General features: G+C 59.8%; 1 protein-coding gene across 1 annotated transcript; it reads left to right on the forward strand.

Annotated features, from left to right (window-relative positions):
- Nucleotides 1–1,198: 1,198 nt before the first annotated feature.
- Nucleotides 1,199–5,515, forward strand: PPM1N (protein phosphatase, Mg2+/Mn2+ dependent 1N (putative)). Its single transcript, XM_054009955.1, has 5 exons — nucleotides 1,199–2,332; nucleotides 3,634–3,751; nucleotides 4,078–4,189; nucleotides 4,376–4,436; nucleotides 5,356–5,515. The coding sequence occupies exons 1-5, from the start codon at nucleotides 1,427–1,429 to the stop codon at nucleotides 5,383–5,385; spliced, it is 1,227 nt and encodes a 408-aa protein (XP_053865930.1). The 5' UTR covers nucleotides 1,199–1,426; the 3' UTR covers nucleotides 5,386–5,515.
- Nucleotides 5,516–22,712: the final 17,197 nt, after the last annotated feature.

The raw sequence follows: 22,712 nt of genomic DNA on the forward strand, positions 1-22,712 counted from the left end.
CGGACCCTGCGCTGCCCCACCCCCTACCTGGGAACCACCAGGGGACAGCACCGCCCCCTTCTGGGCATAAGAGAGTCACCACATTAGTAACGACCCAACGCTTCTCTAGCCCCAGGCCCTCACATCCGGTGCTGCCAGAATGCCATGCAGCCACCTCTGGGGTGGGGCGTGAGGCTGTTTATACAGGGATCAGTCGGCTGGTGCTGAGATGCAGCCACCTCTGAGGGGAGGTAGGATATATGAATACAGTCACCCAGCAACGGTGCCCAGCAGTTTGGGACAGGAAGTGAAAACAAGTCAAGTTCCTATGTGAAGCGATGTGGGGAGAAGCCCTGGATTCAAACTGGGAGAAAAGTAGCCTAGGCCAGGTGGGCCCTGATGCTCCCGCTCCCCCCGAACCCCAGCTGGGCCCTGCTATTCCCCTCCCCCCCAACCCCAGCTGGGCCCTGCTGCTCCCCCTCCCCCCCAACCCCAGCTGGGCCCTGCTGCTCCCCCTCCCCCCCAACCCCAGCTGGGCCCTGCTATTCCCCTCCCCCCCAACCCCAGCTGGGCCCTGCTGCTCCCCCTCCCCCCCAACCCCAGCTGGGCCCTGCTGCTCACCCTCCCCCCCAACCCCAGCTGGGCCCTGCTATTCCCCTCCCCCCCAACCCCAGCTGGGCCCTGCTGCTTCCCCGGCTCTGAAGGGAATGGCCCCCAGACAGCTTGGCCTATGGGAAAATGGACTCTTTAGTGATGGCATCCTGGGCCTGGTCCCCTCCTCGCTTGCGTCTCACCCCTGCTCTCACCCACCCCTTCCAACCGCTCTCTGTCACCGTAGCCCCCTCCATCTCCCTGGTCCCTCTCCACCCCCCACCCTGTCCATCCCCTCCACACCCACCCACCCACCCATTCATCCACCCCCTCCTGCTCTGCATTCCCACCATCCCCCTTATTCCCGGCCCCTCCCCATCCAGCCCGCCGCTCGCTTGCCAACCTGTCTGCACTCTGCAGAACACCCACGGCGGCTAGGGAGGGGCTGGCCCGGGGTCCCGCTACCCACACCCCAGCATCGCATGGCCCAAGCTGTCGGCTGGGCCATGGCCAGGCAGGCATTAGGAGATTTAACGTTCCATATTTAGCTGCAGGATGAGGAATTACGGTGCCAGGGAGGACAGAGCCACCGCAGCCCCTGCAGTGCACGTGTCCCTGGGGCTGCCAGGGGGCGAGCCGGCCGCACAGCACCATGGGGGGCACCAGGAAGGCCCCGGGGAGTCGGCAGGTGCAGGGATCAGCCCCAGGGGCTGAGAAACTGAAACTTGCCAGAGATCAGAGGGCTGGTGGCGAGTGGTGACGGCCCAGGGCACCAGGCCCGGGCACCGGGTGATTCCCCAGGGCACTTGGTCGGGGGCACCAGGCTTGAGAACAGGGTGAGTACCCAGGGCACAGGATGGCCACCTTTGTGCGGTTGCTGGTGTCGCAGGCGGAGCGGGTGGTCTCGCGTCTCTTCAAGGCAGAGCGTGGCGAGGGGCCCGGCTCCTTCCTGGAGGCGCCGCGGACGGAGAAGCTGCTGCAGCGGGGCGAGGGGGGCGGGCTGCGTTATGGGCTGGGCGCCATGCAGGGCTGGCGGGCACACATGGAGGACACTCACACGGCTCAACCCCAGCTGCCGGGCGACCTGGCCACCTGGGCCTTCTTTGCCGTGTACGACGGGCATGCGGGCGGCACGGTGGCGCAGTTCTGCGCCCGCCACCTGCTGGGGGAGGTGGTAGTGGGCGAGGCCTTCACAGGGGAGGCGGAGTCGCCTGAGGCCGTGAAGGAGGCGGTGCGGGAGGGCTTCCTGCGCATCGACAGCCGCATGCAGGCGCTGGCCCGCGCCGAGGGGTGGGAGCACGCCGGCTCCACCGCCGTGGCCGTGCTGGTCTCGCCGGGCCACCTCTACTTCATCAACCTGGGCGACTCGCGGGCCCTGCTGTGCCGGGCCGGCCGTCTCACCTTCTACACGGAGGACCACAAGCCCAGCCGGCCGCGGGAGCGGGAGCGCATCGAGAACGCCGGCGGCACTGTCCTGCTGCAGCGCGTCAATGGCTCCTTGGCCGTCTCCCGCGCCCTGGGCGACTTTGACTACAAGGCCGTGGCCTGGCGGGGCCAGACGGAGCAGCTGGTGTCGCCCGAGCCCGAGGTGTACGAGCTGGCGCGCTGCCCCGGCGAGGACGAGTTCCTGGTGCTGGCCTGCGACGGCGTCTGGGACGCCTTCGACACCGAGGGGCTCTGCGCCTTCGTCCGCTCCCGCCTGCTGCTCGGCGGGGACCCGCAGGCCGTGTGCGAGGAGGTCCTGGACGCTGGGCTCTACAAGGTGAGGCATGGATGGGGGGCAGGGCCGCTGGGCTCTAGTGGTCGCTGGCTTCCAGCTAGCTGCAGGGTGGGGTGGGGCAGGGAATGGGACATGGGACCTTTCCCCTCTAGGGGGCACCAGTTCCCATCCGCCCCCAGGGCAGGGACTGGCTGGCTGAGGGAGGCAGGGAATGAGACATGGGACCTTTCCCCTCTAGGGGGCACCGGCTTCAATCCGGCCCCAGGGCAGGGACTGGCTGGCTCAGGGGTGCAGGAAGTGGGGCACGGGGCCTTTCCCCTCTAGGGGGTGCTGGCTCTGATCTGGCCCCAGGGCAGGGACTGACTGGCTCAGGGGAGTGGGGAGTGGGGCCTGGGACCTTTCCCCTCTAGGGGGTGCTGGCTTTCATCTGGCCCCAGGGCGGGGACTGGCTGGCTCAGGGGAGTGGGTCATGGGGCCTTTCCCCTCTAGGGGGCGCCGGTTCCCATCCGGCCCCAGGGCAGGGACTGGCTGGCTCAGGGAGCGGGGAATGAGGCACAGGACCTTTACTGTCTATGGGGCACTGACTCCAGGGCAGGGGACTGGCTGGTGCGGGAAGGTGGGGTGGGGAATGGGACGTGGTGATTTTCCACTCTAGGGGGTGCCAGCTCCCAGACAGACAGCCACAGCGTGGGGGGAGGAGGGGGCAGGCGAATGGCACATGGGGCCTTTTCTCTCTAGAAGGCGCTGGCTCCCATCCGGCCCCAGGGCAGGGACTGGCTGGTGCGAGGAGGTGAAGGGGAGGGAATGAGACATGGGACCTGTCTCCTGTAGGGGGCACCGGCTCCCATACAACCCCAGGGCAGGGACTGCCTGGCAGGGAGTGGGACATAGGGGCTTTCCTCTCCAGCAGACAGTGGTTCTGTTATCTCCGCCTGGCCAAAGGTTTGGTGCGGGGGTGAGGAGAGATGAGGGACACCCCCCCCCAACACTGTCTGGTTCGATGGATTTCCTGCGCTGGGCTGGGGAGGTGCAGATCAGGCTGCTCTCCTTATCTGGCTGTTGTATGGGCCCGCGGGCTCCACACTGGGCCGTATCCGGGCATAATGCCCCCATGGGCTCCCACCATTCTAATATCAGGGGGTAGCCGTGTTAGTCTGTATCTACAAAAACAACAAGGAGTCTGGTGGCACCTTAAAGACTAACAGATTTATTTGGGCATAAGCTTTCGTGGGTAAAAACCTCACTTCTTCGGATGCACCATTCTAATGACCCATCAGGGCCCCTACAACCGCCTGTCCCCACGTTCGCTCCCCCCCTGACCCGGTTGGTTCTCGCCTGCCCAGGGAAGCCGCGACAACATGACCTGCATGGTGGTGTGTTTCCGGGGGGCCCCTGGCACCTCCCAGGCCGCCTTGGAGAAGGAGAGGGAGCTGGACGCCCACCTGGAGAGCCGGGTGGCAGGTGGGTGAGGTCGAGCCCTGGGCAGCACCAGGCCTTTGGCTATGGGGCAGCGAGACCATGGGACCCAGAGCGGGAGGCGCCCACGCCTGCCTGTGCCAGCTACTGCCCCTCAGGCCATGGGGGGGAGGGGCAACAGGGAGGGGAGTAGGGGGAGGGCAGGGGCAGCAGGGGGAGGGCAGGGGTGCGAAGGGGAGGGGGAGGGCAGAGGCAGATGGGTGAGAAGGGACGGGGGCAGGGGCAGCGGGTAACCAGGCGCAGAGGGGGGGCAGAGCGGGGCTTTGAGTGCCTGGGCAGAGCCAGTCACATGCCAGCCCTTCTCCCCACAGAGCTGTATGGGGAGCTGCAGGAGCAGGGGGCTGCCAGCCTTGTGGCCATCTTCCGGTGCCTGGCGACCGAGGTGAACCCCAGCCTGCCCCCCGGCGGGGGTCTGGCCAGCAAGTGAGTACAGACCCCCCACAGCGAGCGCCCCCGGCACATGGTGCCTCCACCCCAGGCTGGGGTCTGGCCTATGGCTCCATGGGACGGGAGGGGGTGAGAACCCCCTGGCCCTCAGGGGACCCCAGGGGTGGGGTAGCGAGGGGGCCAGGCACTGCCTCCGGGCTGACCCCTGCTGTCCCCTTGCAGAAGGGCCGTGATCATGGAGGCCTACGAGCGCCTGCGACGGAGCTATGAGGCCCAGATGTCGGTAAGGACTGACCAACCCACGGCCCCCAGCCCCCGCTCCCTCCGCCCTCAGCTTCCAGCCCCCGCCCCCACTGTCCCACGGCCCCCACCCCAGCCCCCTCCATACTGGGCCTCCAGCCCCCGGCTCCCTCCGTCCCGCAGCCCCCACTCCCTCCATCCCCAGCTTCCAGCCCCCGCCCCCACTGTCCCACAGCCCCCACCCCAGCTCCCTCCATACTAGGCCTCCAGCCCCCGGCTCCCTCCGTCCCGCAGCCCCCACTCCCTCTGCCCCACGGCCCCTGCCCCCTCCATCCCAGGCCCCCAGCCCCCGCTCCCTCCATCCCCAGCTTCCAGCCCCCGCCCCCACTGTCCCACGGCCCCCACCCCAGCTCCCTCCATACTGGGCCTCCAGCCCCCGGCTCCCTCCATCCCGCGGCCCCCACCCTCTGCTCCCTCCGCCCCGCAGCTCCCACTCCCTCTGCCCTGCAGCCCCTGCCCCCTCCACCACGTGGCCGCCCCCACCCCAGCCCCCTCCATCCCATGCCCCCCAGCTTCCTCCACCCCGTGACCCCCACCCCAGCCCCCTCCATCCCATGCCCCCCAGTTTCCTCCACCCCGTGACCCCCACCCCAGCCCCCTCCACCTCGCGGCCCCCAGCCCCTGTTCCCTCTGCCCCATGGCCCCCAGCCCAGCTCCCTGCCCTCTCACAGCCCCCAGCCCAGCCCCCTTCCCCTCACCCCATGATCCCCTTCTCTCTCCACCGCACAGCCTCCAACCCAGCCACTCCCCTCCCCACCCCAGCAACTCTGTCCCCCATCCCATTCCCCCCCCCTTGCACTCCCAGCATCCCCTGTAAACCCCGGCCTGTAGCCTCCGTCCGCGCCCCCCACCCCCGGGTCTGGACCCATGTAACATCCCTGTTGCTGTCTGCTCCATTGCAGGGACCTTGTGAGAGCCGCGCCCCCTGCTGAGCAGACCTCTTGGGGCAGAGGCGCCCATGGGACAAGGATACTGGATCACCCCTTTCCCTGACAGCTCCACGTGCCCCGCCCCAGCCGGCTCTGACAGGCCCCCCGACATGCCCCATCCCCGACGGCTCTGCCGGGCTCTGCGCTGGCGCCAGAGGAAATGCCACAGCACAAGGGGACGGATGCTGCCATGGGATGGAGGGGGCTGGGGTGGGGGCGGCCACGTGGTGGAGGGGGCAGGGGCTGCAGGGCAGAGGGAGGCCTGCCCCCGGCCTGGCACCCCAGAGTGGATTGTCTCTGTTTGGAGAGCCAAGGAGGCGTCCTCTTCCCGGCCGTGGCGTTCCCATCCCCCTCCTGAATCATACGGAGACGGGGGGCTTTCCTTGGTCCCATGCTGCTCCGTCTCACTGGGGACAGGTAGGCGGTCGTGCCCGTCCCTCCTGCCCGGACCAGCCTGGGCTTGGCCACAGCCGTCCAAGCAGCGTATCGGTGAGCGTCCATAACTGCCTGAGCAGCGGGAGCCAGGATCCCCCCAGCGTTACAGCCCAGTAACACGCGGGGAGCCGGGATCCCCCCAGCGTTACAGCCCAGTAACGTCGCGGGGAGCCGGGATCCCCCCCAGCGTTACAGCCCAGTAACGCCGCAGGGAGCCGGGATCCCCCCCCCCGGCGTTACAGCCCGGTAACGCCGCGGGGAGCCGGGATCCCCCCCAGCGTTACAGCCCAGTAACGCCGCGGGGAGCCGGGATCCCCCCCGGCGTTACAGCCCGGTAACGCCGCGGGGAGCCGGGATTCCCCCCTGGCGTTACAGCCCGGTAACGCCGCGGGGAGCCAGTTGCTGCCACAGCTGGTCACTCGAGTGTCAGTCTGTCCCGGACTCACAGATCGTGCCCATTCTTGGCCCCGTGCTGTCCCTGGGGGGAACCCCCTTCAGTGTGACAGCCCTTCTCGGGGGTCCACTCTCTCTCGGGGGTTAAGCCCCTCTGCCTCCTGGAACCTCACCTCTCTGAGCCTTAGCACGTCTGTCTCTCGCTATGGGTCCCCTCAGGGAGTCCCCTCGCTCTGGACCCCCGGGGCCTCCACCCCCCAAAGGGGTTGATGCAACCCTGTTCTCTAGACCGGAGCGACTCTCAGCCAGCATAAAACAGGAGGGTTTATTGAGTGTTGAACACAGCGCAGGAAACTCTCAGGGCCTCAGGCCTGGCCTCCCTCAACACAGCACATCCCAGTCTCTCTGCATCCAGGTGGGCTCTGCCTGCTCCCCCTCTCCAGCCCCGAGCCCCTCTGCTTCCCAGCTGGGCATCTGAGATCACCAGCCCCAGGCCCCGCCTCTGTCCATTGTCTTCTCTCCAGGTAAACAGGGTCGCCTGAGCCTCCTCTCCTCTCAGCCATCCTCTGATCCCCTCTGGCTGGCACCGGCTGGTCAGGTCACTGGGATCCTCTCTCCGCAGCCCATTGTCCTCCCACTGGCCAGAACCGGCTGTGACTCCTGAACTGGGCCTCCAGGTCACCAGGTCGTCAGGTCACCAGTCGCTGGGGTATCCGTCCTCCAGGCCATTGGCTGGGGTCTCTTTCCGGCCCTCTGTAACAATAAATTCCCTCTCCCTGCACCTTGTTAAACCAGTAACACCCAGGGAAACTGAGTCCCACCCCCTCCGCATGCAAACCATTGGAAAAACAAGGGAAAAATAAGAAAATCCCCCACTTCGTCACACAGTCCCCGGCTTTAAAGCCCAGTGACCCTTTGCAGTGGATTCTTTGGAAAGGAAAACGCAAACCAAGCTGCTCTCTCTGGCTGGGTCGATGTCTGGCTGGCTCCGCCCCTGCTCGAGAGCTCTGGTTACCTGCTATGTAAATGGTACTCCCGAGGGCCTCCTGCACCAAACAAATAAAAATTCTGCGCACGATATTTTAAAATTCTGCAAGAGTCTGCAAATTTTATTTGTCAAATCTGGCGGCTCCAGCATGGCATTGGGGAGCACAGGCCACTGGCTGCACAGAGGTGGGAGATCACACTGCTATACCCAACCTTGACACAGCGCAAGGACTGGGCCTGTCCCAGAAACACCTCAGGGGCGTGCCCCTCTGTGCTGGGAGCACCAGGTGTGGGCAGACAGACTCAGCCCGGCAGGATCCAAGCGTGGAAGGGTTTAGTGTGGGGCGGATCCAGGTGTGGGTTGAGAGGATTCTGTAGGGGGCAATCTGCGTGCGGGCGGCTCAGTGGGGGATCTGGGTGTGGGGAGGGATCTGGACACACAGGGGCTTGTTGTGGGGGTTCTGGTGCAAAGGCAATGGGACTCTGCAGGGGGGTCCAGGTAAAGGTGGTTGGGCTCAGCAGGGGGGGGGGTATGGGTGTGTGGGGGGGATAGAGCTTGGCAAGTGGGTCTCGCTGTGGGGGCTTAGTGGGGGGTCCAGATGCTGGGGGAGTGGGGTTCAGTGGGGTGGGGACTCAGGTATAGCTGGTTGGGGTTCAGTGAAGTTGGGGATCCGGGTGGCTTGTCGGGGTCATCCAGGCATAGAGGGAGTGGAGCTCATCGGGGGGGTTTCTGAGTGCAGGGGGCGTGAGGCTCGGCAGGAGGGTCTGGGCATGAGGGGGTCTGGATGCACAGGGGTTGGGCGGATGCGGGAGCAGCTTCCTGTACAGATATCCCTCCCCCTGCAGCTGACTAGCAATGGGTGCAGGAAACCGGAGTCGGAGCTGTTTGCAGAGCTTCCTGCAGCCAGGGGAGAAATCTGGGGGTGAGTCTGACCCGGCCCCGGATGCCGTGCAGGGGAACAGGAAGTCCTGTCCTCCCCAACCCAGCCGGGACTAGCAGCTCACCCTGGCACAGGGTAGGAGCCACCAGCCAGATGTTCCCCATTCCCGCCCCCTTCCCCACAGTGATTTACCTCTCTGCCGGCTGCCCTGAGCACCCAAAACATACTGCGAGGGCAGGGTCGCATGACCACTCTTGTGGCTTCCCTTTGCTTCCCCATCAGAAAGTCATTATTCTGTGAGGAAGCCAAGAAATCTGTGGGGAACATAAATTCTGCGCATGCGCAGTGGCTCAGAATTCCCCCTGGAGTAAAATGGGCCTTTGGCAGCTCTGCTTGACAAGCGGGTTGGTCAGAGAAGCAAATTCAGGTTCCTGGGGCTAGGGCAGCCTGGGCTTGCGCATTGGTTGCCAAACACATTTGAAGCATGTGATTGTAGCCCATACCCATAGCTCTTTGTACACACGCTGTACACACACCCTATACACACACACCATACACACACACACACACACACTGTATACATACACCCTGGGCACACACTCTACACATACACCCACTGTACACACACCCACACTATACATACACACATACAAACACCCACACACACACACACCATATACCGCGTGCATGTGGGGGGCTGGGTGTGTGTGTGGGGAGGCCATGGGAGGTAGTGTGTGCATGTGGGGGACTGTGTGTGTGTGTGTGGGACCATAAGGGGCAGTGCGTGCATGGGGGGTCTATGTGTGTGTGTGTGTGTATGGGGGCCATGGGGGGGGGGCAGCATGTGCATGGGGGGGGCTGGGCGTGTGTGTGTATGTGATGTTATGAGTGTAATATAATATCTCATTGAAAGGTGACAGGGCCAGAAAGAGTTAATTAACTCAGACTAACCTGACCCAGGCCGAACTTTAAAGAGTGGTTAGGAAGATACGTAAGGGAATAGAGCTTTGAAATGCACCCTGCGTTGTTAGAGATAGAAGGGTCGATGTTTGCTCCGGTGTTGTGATGCAAGCAAACAAGTCTTGTCTATTGCTACAGCTTTGATTGAAACATCAAAAAAGGAGTAGTAATATTTAGGGAGACACTTGAGGGAAACAGTATTATTGTCTCTATGTCTCTTTGAAGGTTGTGGTAACCTGGATCTGAACTGTTTAATGGATAAATTATCCTGTGCTAATTGTCAGGATGTTTAGGAGAAGGAGAATTAAGCCTATTGTTTTCTCAGGCCGAAAGGCTGCTGGAAATGAATAAAAACCCTGGGACATGATCCTACTTCATCTCAGATCTGCTTTGGGTTTCAAGAGGGGGAAACCTTAAGCCACAAGGATTGAGATCCCCAGTCACTGACTGGCGTCATCCTAGCATGGACATTGGACTATAACCTATGGACTATTTCCAAAAGCACTTTTTGCAACTGCAAGCTCATCTCTGCTGTGTATCTGAACCGCAAGAATTGAATTAAAGTCTGTCTGTATAGTGATCTTTTAACCAACTCTTTTCTTTTTTTAATAGATATTAGTTTAGTTAACAAGAATTGGCTATAAGCGTGTATTTTGGGTAAGATCTAAGTTATCATTTGACCTGGGTCTAGGGCTTGGTCCTTCGGGATCAGGACAACCTTTTCTTTTATGATGAAATAAGATTTTCAGAATTTATCATCGTACGTTTGACAGGTGTGTCTGGACGGAGGCCTGAGGCTGGGCACTTTAAGAGAACTGCATTGTTTGGACATCTGCGTAACCAGTGAGGTACTACAGAAGCTGTTTTGTGCTGGTTGGTAAATCTAAATATTGGACTATCCACCAGCGTTTGGGGTTTGTTTGCCCCATTCTGTTTGCAGTTCACCCTGATTGAGTGATCTCAGCTGGCTCCCACGGGCCACATCATCACAGTGTGTATGGGGGCCTTGTGTGTGTGTGTCTGTGTATGGGGCCGTGGGGGCAGCGCATGCATGGAGGGGCTGGGTGTGGGGGGCAGCGTGTGCATGGGGGGCTAGGTGTGTGTGCATGGCAGGGGGATGTGTGGTGGGGGGCTGTAACATATAGGCCTGTGCTCTGGAGCATATGCTGGGGTCACCCACCCCTCCACCTCGTGGCCTGGGGAGAGGGCGGGGCAGGGCCCTGGGGCCGCAGGGCTGGCCTCACCTGGCTCGCCCATCCCACGTGCCCTTCCCTTCACCTAGGAGGGTCCAGCCCAGGGTGGTGGGTCCTTTCCCTGCCCTGGGAGAGAGGAAGGTCTGGGCGGCTGGGCCACGCAGCTGGCACTGGGGCATGGGGTGCAGGACATGTTTGGACTGGAGCGCTGGCTCCATGACTCCTGACGCGCCAACCCAGAGTTCCCAGCCGTGGGGGGGGGCGTCTGTCACCCAGCCCAAATCTCCCCTCAATGCAATAGACGGGGGCTTGGGGCACCAGGGGTCTCTGGCATGGACACAAGACTGGAGAGAGATGGGATCATGCCATGGCGGTGAGGTGGGGGCTCTGGGACTTTGCCTGTCTGGGGGGCAGGGAGTGGGTGGATTCCTGCTACCTCTGGGAGCTTAGATCTAGAACTGAAGGCGTCCTGTGGACAGGGACGGCTCTAGCTTTTTTGCCACCCCAAGCTCGGCAGGCAGGCTGCCTTCGGCGGCACGCCTGCGGGAGGTTCCTGGTCCCGCGGATTCGGCGGCATGCCTGCGGGAGGTCCCTGGTCCCGCGGATTCGGCGGCATGCCTGCGGGAGGTCCCTGGTCCCGCGGATTCGGCGGCATGCCTGCGGGAGGTCCCTGGTCCCGCGGATTCGGCGGCATGCCTGCGGGAGGTCCCTGGTCCCGCGGATTCGGCGGCATGCCTGCGGGAGGTTCCTGGTCCCGCGGATTCGGCGGCATGCCTGCGGGAGGTCCACCCTCGCAGGGGCCGGCCTGGCGCCCCCTGCGACTTTCCGCCCCTGGCACGCGCTTGCTGCGCTGGTGCCTGGAGCCGTCGCTGCCTGTGGACTGACATTCTCAGCCCCGACACAGAAAACCAGCTGTGCTCCATACATATTTTGTGGTTTGGGACGAATCAGGATGGGGTGTCCCCACCTTACAGTGATGCGAACACCATCCTAGTCCAGCGGGAACTAAAGTGAAACCCCTGTTTCAATTGGCAGGACCAGATAACTTGCACCCAAGAGTATCGAAAGAATTGGCTGAGGAGCTCTCAGAACCATTCGTGGGGTTTTCTAACAGATCTTTGACCTTTTGGGGAAGGTCCAGGGATCTGGGGAAATGCCGCGGTTATAAACAGGGTGATTTGCCTAATAGGCCGGTTAGTGGGACATCGATCCTGGGAAGGCTGATCCAGGAGACGATCAGTACGGCACTGAAGGGCGTCAGTGTAATTAACATGGAGCACTTGGGACATAGGGCTTGGCAAACACTTGTTATGGCTTTTCGCTGAGGTTATACATTTTGTAGCTAAAAGTGACGGTATTGGCAGAAGTGGGTCAGCCTGTGTCAGGCACTTGACTTCATATAATGGGAAATTTCCATTCTCCGGGACCCACAGACTCCATATTATACATTGGCTAGCGCTCAAAAAGGCATTGGAAAGGGGGACTTGTCCCCTGTGGGGCGTGTCTACTAGGGGATTGGGGCTCAGCCCGATGCACGTCAGTGTCTTTATCAATGATCAGGAGGAAAATATCAACATGTGGCTGGGGAAAGCTGCAGATGCCGCAGAAGCGGGGCCAGTAAATGATGGCGTCACACGGGGCCAACCTGCGTTTTCACCCCCAAATGCAAGGTCGCCTCTAGGAGCCGGGGCTGTCGGCCATGTGGCCGGGATGGGGAGCACGCCCTCCGGATTAGCGACTCTAGAAGCGTGTGCAGAGGGGGGTCCCGGTGAACCAACTGACCTTGAGCTCCCTGGGGTGCCTGAGCAGAGAAATTGTGGGCTGGCCTTCACTGCACCAGCCGCAGGGTTACGAACCCATACTTAATGGGGCTCTAACAACCACACACTGATGCAGACAGTTTTGCAAATTGCTGGGCTGCACCAGTGTAGATCAAAAAGAAGAACAGGAGTACTTGTGGCACCTTAGAGACTAACAAATTTATTAGAGCATAAGCTTTCGTGGACTACAGCCCACTAGATCAATCTCTGATAATTTTCATATGACTTTACATTGTGCCTCTTCATATAACCTTGTGGTGGGTCTACCCACGTGTGACCTCTGTTTTCATGGAACTTTGTATCAAAGCCTCATTTAAAAACTTTGCATTGCCCTTGGTATAATATTATAGCCCCTAAGGATAGAATAAGATAGAAGAAAAATTTCTTTTTGCTAGCAGTAGAACAAGAGCTCTCCCCGCCCCCACTCTTAATCAATTGCCCTGTTGAATGAATGAGGTGTGGATGAGCAAGGCATGGAAGGCAGCACCTCCAGACAGCCTCAACTGTTGGAGAGGGACTGGGAGCCAGACCCAAGAACAATAAAACGTGTCAAGTGGGCTCATTAAAGACAAGCAGACATACTGACGGCCTCGGGGGTTAGAAGCAAGCACCTTCTTTTGGAAACACCCTCTTTGCAGCATTGGGACAACACTCAAAAAAAAGCAGCACAAAGGACCAATGGACACAGACACAGAGTTTAAATCTGGTATAGATTTGCATAAGAGGAAAGCTGCTATAAAAGTGTGGTGTCTTGCAGAGGACCCCGGGTCTCGTCTTGTCAACATGGGAGCATCGATCCGGATCGGCAGAAGCCCGGCTCCACCCCCTCCCCCATCTAACTCACCTGGCCAGTGCAGTTAAGGGGAGCAGCTAATTGGTAACAACAAGACGGAGTGTGTTTGTGTGTGTGTGTGTGTGAGTGTAAGTGTAATATATTATATGCATATAATACAGTGTTAATAAATACATGTATTACTAATAAATGTGGTGTTTTGTCTTATTCCCCCTGAAAAGATCCTGTGCAGTACTTTAAGTACAACACCAGGGCCAAGGGGAGGGTTAGTGGGGCAAATCTGGGGCCATTTGAGCTGGGGGTCCAGAGACAAAGTGCCTGGAAAAAAGGAGGGTCGGTATGTTCTGCCCATTCTAAAGTTGTGGGGCGCACACCTGGGGCGCGTACTCCGGCGCGGCGCTGCACCAAAGGGCCTTCCCCAGCGGGTGTGACTGGCAGCACAAGGGCAGGGAACCTACATCTGCAGCGATACTGAAGGCATTTTCCAGCTCTCGGAATTGGCCCAGCATCGGGGTGTCCATTGGGGAGACAGCTTTGTGCAGGTGCTGGGAGCCCGGGGGTGATCAGCAGGTGGAGACACAGAGCTGGTGTTAGGATCGATGACATCACCACTTGGCCTCTCTCCTCCCCCATCTCAACATCTGGAAGACAGAGACTTTGAACTGGGGAGATTGGTCCCAGGCTGGCAGGGAACCCAGCCGGTGGATTGAGACCTGTGAGCTGCCTTTAACGTGTATGAGAGCGAGACGCTGCTTGATTCAAATCTTGCTTAGTCTGTAGAATTTACACTGAGAATTAGCTTTTTCCTATGTAACCAACTTGGCTCTCTCTGCCTGCTACCTAGAATCATTTCAACTCTGTCTTTCTGGAGTTAATAAATCTGTTTTCTAGTTTACCTAGAACAGTGTGTTCTCGGTCGAAGTGCTCGGGAATCTCAGCTCACATTACAAAGGCTGGGGCATGGCCACTTCCCTTGGACGAACTGGCTGTCACGGACTCACAGGCCCCGTGCCCTCTCGGCTCCGTACAGTCCCTGGGGGGAACACGCTTCAGTGTGACAGCCCTTCTCGGGGGTCCACTCTCTCTCGGGGGTTAAGCCCCTCTGCCTCCTGGAACCGCCCCTCTCAACCTTAGCACGCCTGCCTCTCGCCGTGGGCCCCTCAGGGAGTCCCCTCGCTCTGGACCCCCGGACCTTCACACTCAGAGGGAATAATGCAACCCTGTTCTCTAGCCCGGAGCGACTCTCAGCCAGCGTAACACAGGAGGGTTTATTGAGCGTTGAACACATCACAGGAAACTCTCAGGGCCCTCAGACCTGGCCTCCCACAGCACAGTACATCTAAGTCTCCTCTGCATCCAGGTGGGCTCTGGCTGCACCTCTCCCCCGTCCAGCGGCCCCCTCCTTCCAGCCAACCATCTGATATCACCGGCCCCAACAGCTCCTCCCCTGTCCTTTGTCTTGTATCCCAGGTAAACAGGTCGCTGAGGCACTCTCTCCTCCATCCCAAGTTCCCCCCGTCTGGACCTGGTTGGTCAGGTCACCGGGGTCCTCTCTCCTCAGCCCTTTGTGCTCCCACTGGCCGGAACCGGCTGACTGCCAAGCAGGTCTGGGCTGGGCCTCTCAGTCACCATTTGCTGGGGTACCCAGTCTCCAGGCTGTTTGTCCGGGGGTCCCGGCTGCTAGGCGAGGTCACATTCTCTCCTACCACCTCGTTACACACGCGGCACACGGGGAAACCGCCTTTGCCCACCAGAGGCCGCTGTGGCGCCATAACAGCCAGCAGCGTTCATGTTACAAAGGGCAGCTGGAGCCGCTTCGCCTGGCCCCCAGGGACTCAGCAAAAGTCACCCTCCCTTATTCCCACCACCTAGGCATTGGTGCAGCACACGGGGAAACTGAGGCACACGCAGTATTCATGCAAAACAGTAAGACTCACATAGGCTCCTGTACAACATCATCAGGAGGAAAAAATCCACTTTGTCACAGGGGCCCTGGCAGAGCTGGGGGAGCCCTGGGCTGGGCTGGCAGGGGGCTGTGGGTCAGGAGTGAGGGGCACCGGCAGAGCTGGGGGAGCCCAGGGCTGGACTGGCAGGGGGCTGCTGGTTGGGAGTGAGGGGCATTGGCAGAGCTGTGTCTGGGGAGGGGCACTCTGCACTCTGCTGGCCCCGTCCCTGGGCCGAGCCCTGTGCCTGGGGGTGCAGGATTCAGCCTCTTCTCTTTGCCCCTTAGCCCCGCAGTGGCCGTGCCCCCTCTGAGCCAGGCCGGAGTGTGGCTGCCCTCCCAGTGGGTGGCTGGAGCAGCTGCGGCAGGTCCCGGTGCCGCAGGGCCCCACCAGCTGAGCAGGAATGAGGGGGAGGGTCAAGGTGGCATTCACATGACCGAGCTCTGTCTCGGGTGGTGGTGGGGGAAAGATAGAGGCCTTCATCCACCTCCTGCCGGGCACCATCCTCTTCACCCATCTGCCTTGCCCACCCACCCCCGCCACGCCTTGAGGCAGAAATCCACCTTCCACACTCCCGTCTCCCCTGACTTGGGTGGCCAGGGTTGCGGGGAGCTGGGAGGTGAGTATGGGGCCTGCGGGAGGCAGCCAGGGACCCACGTGGCCCCAGAGCAGGGGGCGGGTAGTCAGGGTGACCAATGTCCCAGCACTGACCCCACTAAGAATTGGGAAGCAGCGAGGGAGCAGACATCCCCCCTCCTGCCCCAACCCACAGTGGCAAGAGCCTGTTGGATTCGGGGGAAGGGGGGAGCCCCCAGTCACAGTTGTGGGACCAGGTGGGGGTGGGGCCTGGGGGTCCCCTAGAAGCTGCCTTCTAGGAAGGGTGAGAATCAGGGTGGGGCCCCCGATGGGTAGACGAAGGGAGGAGGCTGTTCCTCGTGCCCCGGAAAGACCGGGCGAGTTGGGGAGTCAGGCACGGAGCGGGGCCTGGGGCAATAGGCAGGGGTCGGCCCGCGGCTGCCCTCTACTGCCCCCTGTGTTTGAAATCAGCAGGAGGGACAGGCCAGGTTAAGGGGGCTGAGGGAGGCCAGGCCCACAGCCAGCAAAGCCTGGGGGGCGGAGGGAAGGGGGGCATCACAGGAGGGGCTCGGGTGCCCCAATCAACGTCCTCATCAACCCCCTGCCCCCCAATCAACATCCCCCTGAACCTGGCCCCCCATCAACTCCCTGCGCCCCAATAGACACACCCTGAACCTGGCCTCCCATCAACTCCATGCTCCCCAATCAATGTCCCCCTGAACCCCGGCCCCCATCAACCCCCAGCCCCCCAATCAACATCCCCCTGAACCCAGCCCCCCATCAACTCCCACAATCAATATCCCCCTGAACCCTGGCCCCCATCATCCCCCTGCCCCCCAATCAACATCCCCATGAACCCTGGACTTCATCAACTCCCAACCCCCCAATCATTGTTACCCTGAACCCCGATACCATCAAACCTCTGCCCCCCAATCAACATCCCCATGAACCCAGCACCCCATCAACTCCCCCAATCAACATCCCCCTGAACCCTGGCCCCATCAAACCTCTGCCCCCCAATCAACATCCCCCTGAGCCCTGGCCCCCCATAAAGCCCTTACCCCCAATCAACATTCCCTTGGCCCTCCCATCAAACCCCTGCCCCCATTCAGCAATATCATCGGTGGCACTGTATGAAGGACATGAGTGTTCCCAGCTGTGGATTTTGGGCGTGATGGGGGTCGCTGGGGCCGGGTGTGGTGGGGGGGGGGTCTGGTTCTGCTTCTCTAGCAGGTCCAGTTGCTGTTTTCGTTCTTTCTCTCTTTCTTCCATGGCCCTTCTGTGTGCAGCCTCCTCTCCTTTGAGCCTCGTTTCTGCCGGACACATTTGAAACTCCCGGTCCTTTGCCTTCTCTTTCACATCCAGTCTGGCCAGCGCTAGTTTTGTAGCTGCCTCACTGGGAGTCATTTTCCTGCTTTTCTGTTCCTACTTCCCCTTCCTGAAACAAGCAGACAGAAAATAACAAACCGGTGACTTCCTCCAGACTCTCCTTAGCCACTGCACTGAAAGTGCTTAAAGGGGAACTTCACTTGGAGTAACGCGCCGCACACACACCCTGCTCGCTGCGCCACTGGGACGCGCCCCTCTGGTGCCAGCTGGCCCGGAGATCTGCTGGGTACTGCAATGCTTGTCTCTGGCAGCCTTACCCTGCTCCGCTTCCCCCGAGGTACAGCGCATCACCCCCCTGAATCAACGTCCCCCTGAACCCCAACCCCTCGCCCCCCAATCAACATCCCCCTGAACCCCGGCCACCATCAACCCCCTGCCCACAATCAACATCCCCCTGAACCCAGCCCCCCATCAACTCCCGGACCCTCAATCAACATCCCCCTGAACCCCAACCCCTCGCCCCCCAATCAACATCCCCCTGAATCCCGGCCACCATCAACCCCCTGCCCACAATCAATGTCCCCCTGAACCCCAACCCCTCGCCCCGCAATCAACATCCCCCTGAACCCCGGCCACCATCAACCCCCTGCCCACAATCAACGTCCCCCTGAACCCAGCCCCCCATCAACCCCCGGACCCTCAATCAACATCCCCCTGAACCCAGCCCCCCATCAACCCCCGGACCCCCAATCAACATCCCCCTGAACCCCGGCCATCATCAACCCCCTGCCCACAATCAACGTCCCCCTGAACCCCAACCCCCGACCCCCAATCAACATCCCCCTGAACCCCAACCCCCTGCCTCCCAATCAATGTCCCCCAAACCCCGGCCACCATCAACCCCCTGCCCACAATCAACATCCCCCTGAACCCAGACCCCCATCAACTCCCTGCCCCCCAATCAACATCCCCCTGAACCCCGGCCACCATCAACCCCCAGCCCCGCAATCAACGTCCCCCTGAACCCAGCCCCCCATCAACCCCCGGACCCTCAATCAACATCCCCCTGAACCCCAACTCCCTGCCCCCCAATCAACATCCCCCTGAACCCAGACCCCCATCAACTCCCTGCCCCCAATCAACGTTCCCCTGAATCCCAATCCCCCATCAACTCCCTGCCCCGCAATCAACATCCCCTTGAACCCAGACCCCCATCAACCCCCTGCCCCCCAATCAACATCTCCCTGAACCCAGACCCCCATCAACTCCCCCAATCAACATCCCCCTGAACCCAGACCCCCATCAACTCCCTGTCCCCCGATCAACGTTCCCCTGAATCCCAATCCCCATCAACTCCCTGCCCCCCAATCAACATCCCCCTGAACTCCAGCCCCCATCAACCCCCTGCCCCCCATCAACATTCCCCTAAACCCCGGCCCCCCCATCAACCCCCTGCCCCAAATAAACATTCCCCTGAACTCCAGCCCCCCATCAACCCCCTGCCCCACATCAACAGTCCCCTAACCCTGGCCCCCCCAACTGGCTTGTGCGGGACCGGGGGGCTGGTTTGGGGGAGCCCCCACCTGACCCCTACTGTGGGAGGTGTCTGAGCCAGCTGGAGCCCCCGCACTGCAATGGGCGGGGTTTGCCCAGCCCCAGGGGAGGCTCAGAGCAGGGACCCGGGGCAGCCTGGGAGAGGAGTTGGGGGGGAACCTGATGCCCCCCCAGTCCAGCAGCCACTAGCTCGGGGGACCCCTGGAATTCCTGTGCTGAGTGGCCCCTGCTTCTGCATCCTCCTGGCCCTGAGCCTGCACCCCCGGCCCTGCCTGCAGGCCTGCCCCAGCCAGCCCCCACCCCCCGGCACAGTCCAAGGTGGGAGGGCACAGCCCGGGCACAGTCAGAGCTGGGGGGGCACAGGAAGGGAACAGTCAGAGCTTGGGGGGCACAAGCCAGGCACAGTTAGAGCGGGTCATGGACAGCGGGCACTGTGGGGTGTGGGGCACAAGCCTAGGATTGTGGGGTGCAGGGAAGAGGGTGCTGTGGGGTGCAAGGCAGGGGGCGCTGTGGGGCATAGGACAGGGGGCGCAGTGGGGCACGGGGAAGAGGGTGTTGTGGGGTGCAGGGCAGGGGGCGGGGCAGAAGCCCTGGCACTGTAGGAGATGTGGGAGGGGGCGCTGTGTGGTGTGGGGCAGGGACTGCTTTAGGGGATAGGGCAGGGAGTCTTCGGGGGGCAGAGCAGGAGCCCTGGCATTGTGGGGTGCAGGGCAGTGTGTGCGTGTGTGCACATCCCCTGCTCTCTGTGTGTCTGTGTGTGCACATCCCCGTGTGTGTGTGTGCACATCCCCTGCTCTGTGTGTGTCTGTGTGTGCACATCCCCTTCTGTGTGTGTGTGCATCCCCCCGCTCCGTGTGTGTGTGCACATCCCCGTGTGTGTGCGTGTGCACATCCCCTTCTGTGTGTGTGTGCATCCCCCCGCTCCGTGTGTGTGTGCACATCCCCGTGTGTGTGCGTGTGCACATCCCCTTCTGTGTGTGTGTGCATCCCCCCGCTCCGTGTGTGTGTGCACATCCCCGTGTGTGTGCGTGGGTGCATCCCCCACTCCATGTGTGTGTGTACACATAGAATAGAATCATAGGACTGGAAGGGACCTCGAGAGGTCATTTAGTTCAGTCCCCTGCACTCATGGCAGGACTAAGTATTATCTAGACCATCCCTGACAGGTGTTTGTCCAACCTGCTCTTAAAAATCCCCAATGACGGAGATTCCACAACCTCCCCAGGCAATTTATTCCAGTGCTTAACCACCTCGACAGTTAGAAAGTTTTTCCTAATGTCCAACCTAAACCGCCCTCACTGTAATTTAAGCCCTTTGCTTCTTGTCCCATGCTCAGAGGTTAAGAAGAACAATTTTTCTCCCTTCTCCTTGTAACAGCCTTTTATGTACTTGAAAACCGTTATCAGGTCCCCTCTCAGTCTTCTCTTCTCCAGACTAAACAATTTTTTCAATCTTCCCTCATAGCTCATGTTCTCTAGACCTTTAATCATTTTTGTTGCTCTCCTCTGGACTTTCTCCAATTTGTCCACATCTTTCCTGAAATGTGGCGCCCAGAACTGGACACAATACTCCAGTTGAGGCCTAATCAGCATGGAGTAGAGCGGAAGAATTACTTCTCGTGTCTTGCTTACAACATTCCTGCTAATACATCACAGAATGATGTTTGCTTTTTTTGCAACAGCGTTACACTGTTTGACTCATATTTAGCTTGTGGTCCACTATGACCCTCAGAGCTCTTTCCGCAATACTCCTTCCTAGGCCGTCATTTCCCATTTTGTACGTGTGCAACTGATTGTTCCTTCCTAAATGGAGCACTTTGCATTTGTCCTTATTGAATTTCATCCAATTTACTTCAGACCATTTCTCCAGTTTGTCCAGATCATTTTGAATTTTAATCCTATCCTCCAAAGCACTTGCAACCCCGCCCAGCTTGGTATCGTCCGCAAACTTTATAAGTGTGCTCTCTATGCCATGATCTACATCGTTGATGAAGATATTGAACAGAACCAGACCCAGAACTGATCCCTGCGGGACTCCACTCGTTATGTCCTTCCAGCATGACTGTGAACCACTGATAACTACTCTCTGGGAACGATTTTCCAACCAGTTATGCACCCACCTTATAGTAGCTGCAGCTAGATTGTATGTCCCTAGTTTGTTTATGAGAAGTTCATGTGAGACAGTAACAAAAGCCTTACTAAAGTCAAGATATACCACATCTACCACTTCCTCCCTATCAACAAACCTTGTTACTCTGTCAAAGAAAGCTGTCAGGTTGGTTTGACACAATTTGTTCTTGATAAAGCCAGGCTGACTGTCACTTTATTGTCTTCTAGGTGTTTGCAAATTGATTGCTTAATTATTTGCTCCATTATCTCTCCGGGTACAGAAGTTAAGCTGATTGGTCAGTAATTCCCCGGGTTGTCCTTATTTCCCTTTTTATAGATGGGCACTTGATTTGCCCTTTTCCAGTATTCTGGAATCTCTCCCGTCTTCGATGGCTTTTCAAAGATAATGGCTAATGGCTCATATCTCCTCAGTCAGCTCCTTGAGTATTCTGGGATGCATTTCATCAGGCCCTGGTGATTTGAAGACATCTAACTTGTATAAGAAATGTTTGACTCGTTCTTTCCCTATTTTAGACACTGATCCTACCTCATTTTCACTGGCATTCACTATGTTAGACGTCCAATCGCCACCGACCTTCTTGGTGAAAACCGAAACAAAGAAGTCATTAAGCACCTCTGCCATTTCCACATTTTCTGCTATCGTCTTTCCCCCTCATTGAGGAACAGGTCTACTCTGTCCTTGGCCTTCCTCTTGCTTCTAGTGTATTTGTAGAGTGTTTCCTTGTTTCCTTTTATGTCTCTAGCTAGTTTGATCTCGTTTTGTGCCTTGGCTTTTCTCATTTTGTCCCTACATACTTGTGTTATTTGTTTATATCAGAGGTGAGCAAACTGCTGCCCGTGGGACCCTCCTGCCCGGCCCCTGAGCTCCTGGCCCGGGAGGCTAGCCCCCGGCCCCTCCCCCGCTGTTCCCCCTCCCCCGCAGCCTCAGATCACTGGGCGGCGGGGCAGCGAGCTCTTGCTGGGAAGCAGTTGCAGCGCCGCAGCCTGACCCGGTGCTCTGTGCGGTAGCGTGGCTGTCTGTCTGTCCTGGTGCTTTGGGTGGCATGGCTGTAGCGCCACCAGCCACCGGTGCTCCAGGCAGTGCAGTAAGGGGGCAGGGAGCAGTGGGGTTGGATAGAGGGCAGGGAAGTTCGGGGTGGTGGTCAGGGGGCGGAGGTGTGGAAGGGGGCGGGGCAGTCAGAGGGCAGGGGACAGTGTGGTTGAATGGGGCAGGGGTCCTGGGGGGGCAGTCAGGAAGGAGACGGGGGGTTGGATGGGGCGGCTGGGGGCAGTCAGGGGCAGGGGTTCCGGGGGGCGGTCAGGGAGAAGGGGTGGTTGGATGGGGCAGGGGTCCTGGGTGGAGGCAGTCAGGAATGAGATGAGGGGTTGGATGGGGCGCTGGGGGGCAAGCAGGGGCGGAGGGTCCGGGGGCGGTCAGGGGACAGGGAACGGGGGGGGGGGTTGGATGGGGCAGGAGTCCCTGGGGGGGCCATCAGGGAGCAAGAAGCAAGGGGATTGGATAGGGGGCGAGGGCTGGGCCACACCTGGCTGTTTGGGGAGGCACAGCCTCCCCTAACCGGCCCTCCATACAATTTTGGAAACCTGATGTGACCCTCAGGCCAAAAAGTTTGCCCGCCTCTGGCTTATACTCATCCTTTGTAATTTGACCAAGTTTCCACTTTTCGTAGGACTCTTTTTGGAGTTTTAGGTCATTGAAGATCTCCTGGTTAAGCCAGGGTGGTTTCTTGCCAGACTTCCTGTCTTTCCTACGCCGTGGGATAGTTTGCTCTTGTGCCCTTAATAACGTCTCTTTGAAAAACTGCCAACTGTCTTCAGTTGTTTTCCCCCTTAGACTCGCTTCCCATGGGATTTTACCTATTTGTCAAAATCAAATCTAGAACCAAATCTAGAACCACATCTAGAATTAAATCTAGAACTGCCTCTAGAATCAAATCTAGAACAGCCCCCCTGCTCTGTGTATGTCTGCGCACATCCCCCCTCTATGTGTGTGTGTGTGTGTGTGCGTACATGCAGTTCCCCCGTGAGAAGCTGGTGCCCAGAGGGTAGCAACCTAATTCTGCTGCCCGCTCACGGGGTCGCCCCCTTAGCTCTGCTGGGCAAGGGCAGGATTCAAATCTCAGGGACACACTGTGGGGTCCTGACAGCTGCTCCCCAGGCAAGGCCGGCTTTAGGCCAATTCCACCAATTCCCCCAAATCGGGCCCCGTGCCTAAGAGGGCCCCACGCCCAGTGGCAGGGCCGCCGGGGTGGGGGCAAGTGGCCGAGAATCCCTTCCCTGGCTAGAGGCTCCTTGTTAATTTTTACTCACCCGGCAGCGCTCCGGGTCTTCGGCAGCACT

The sequence above is a fragment of the Malaclemys terrapin genome, chromosome 20 (assembly GCF_027887155.1).
Source record: "Malaclemys terrapin pileata isolate rMalTer1 chromosome 20, rMalTer1.hap1, whole genome shotgun sequence".
Classification (NCBI taxonomy): Eukaryota; Metazoa; Chordata; order Testudines; family Emydidae; genus Malaclemys; species Malaclemys terrapin.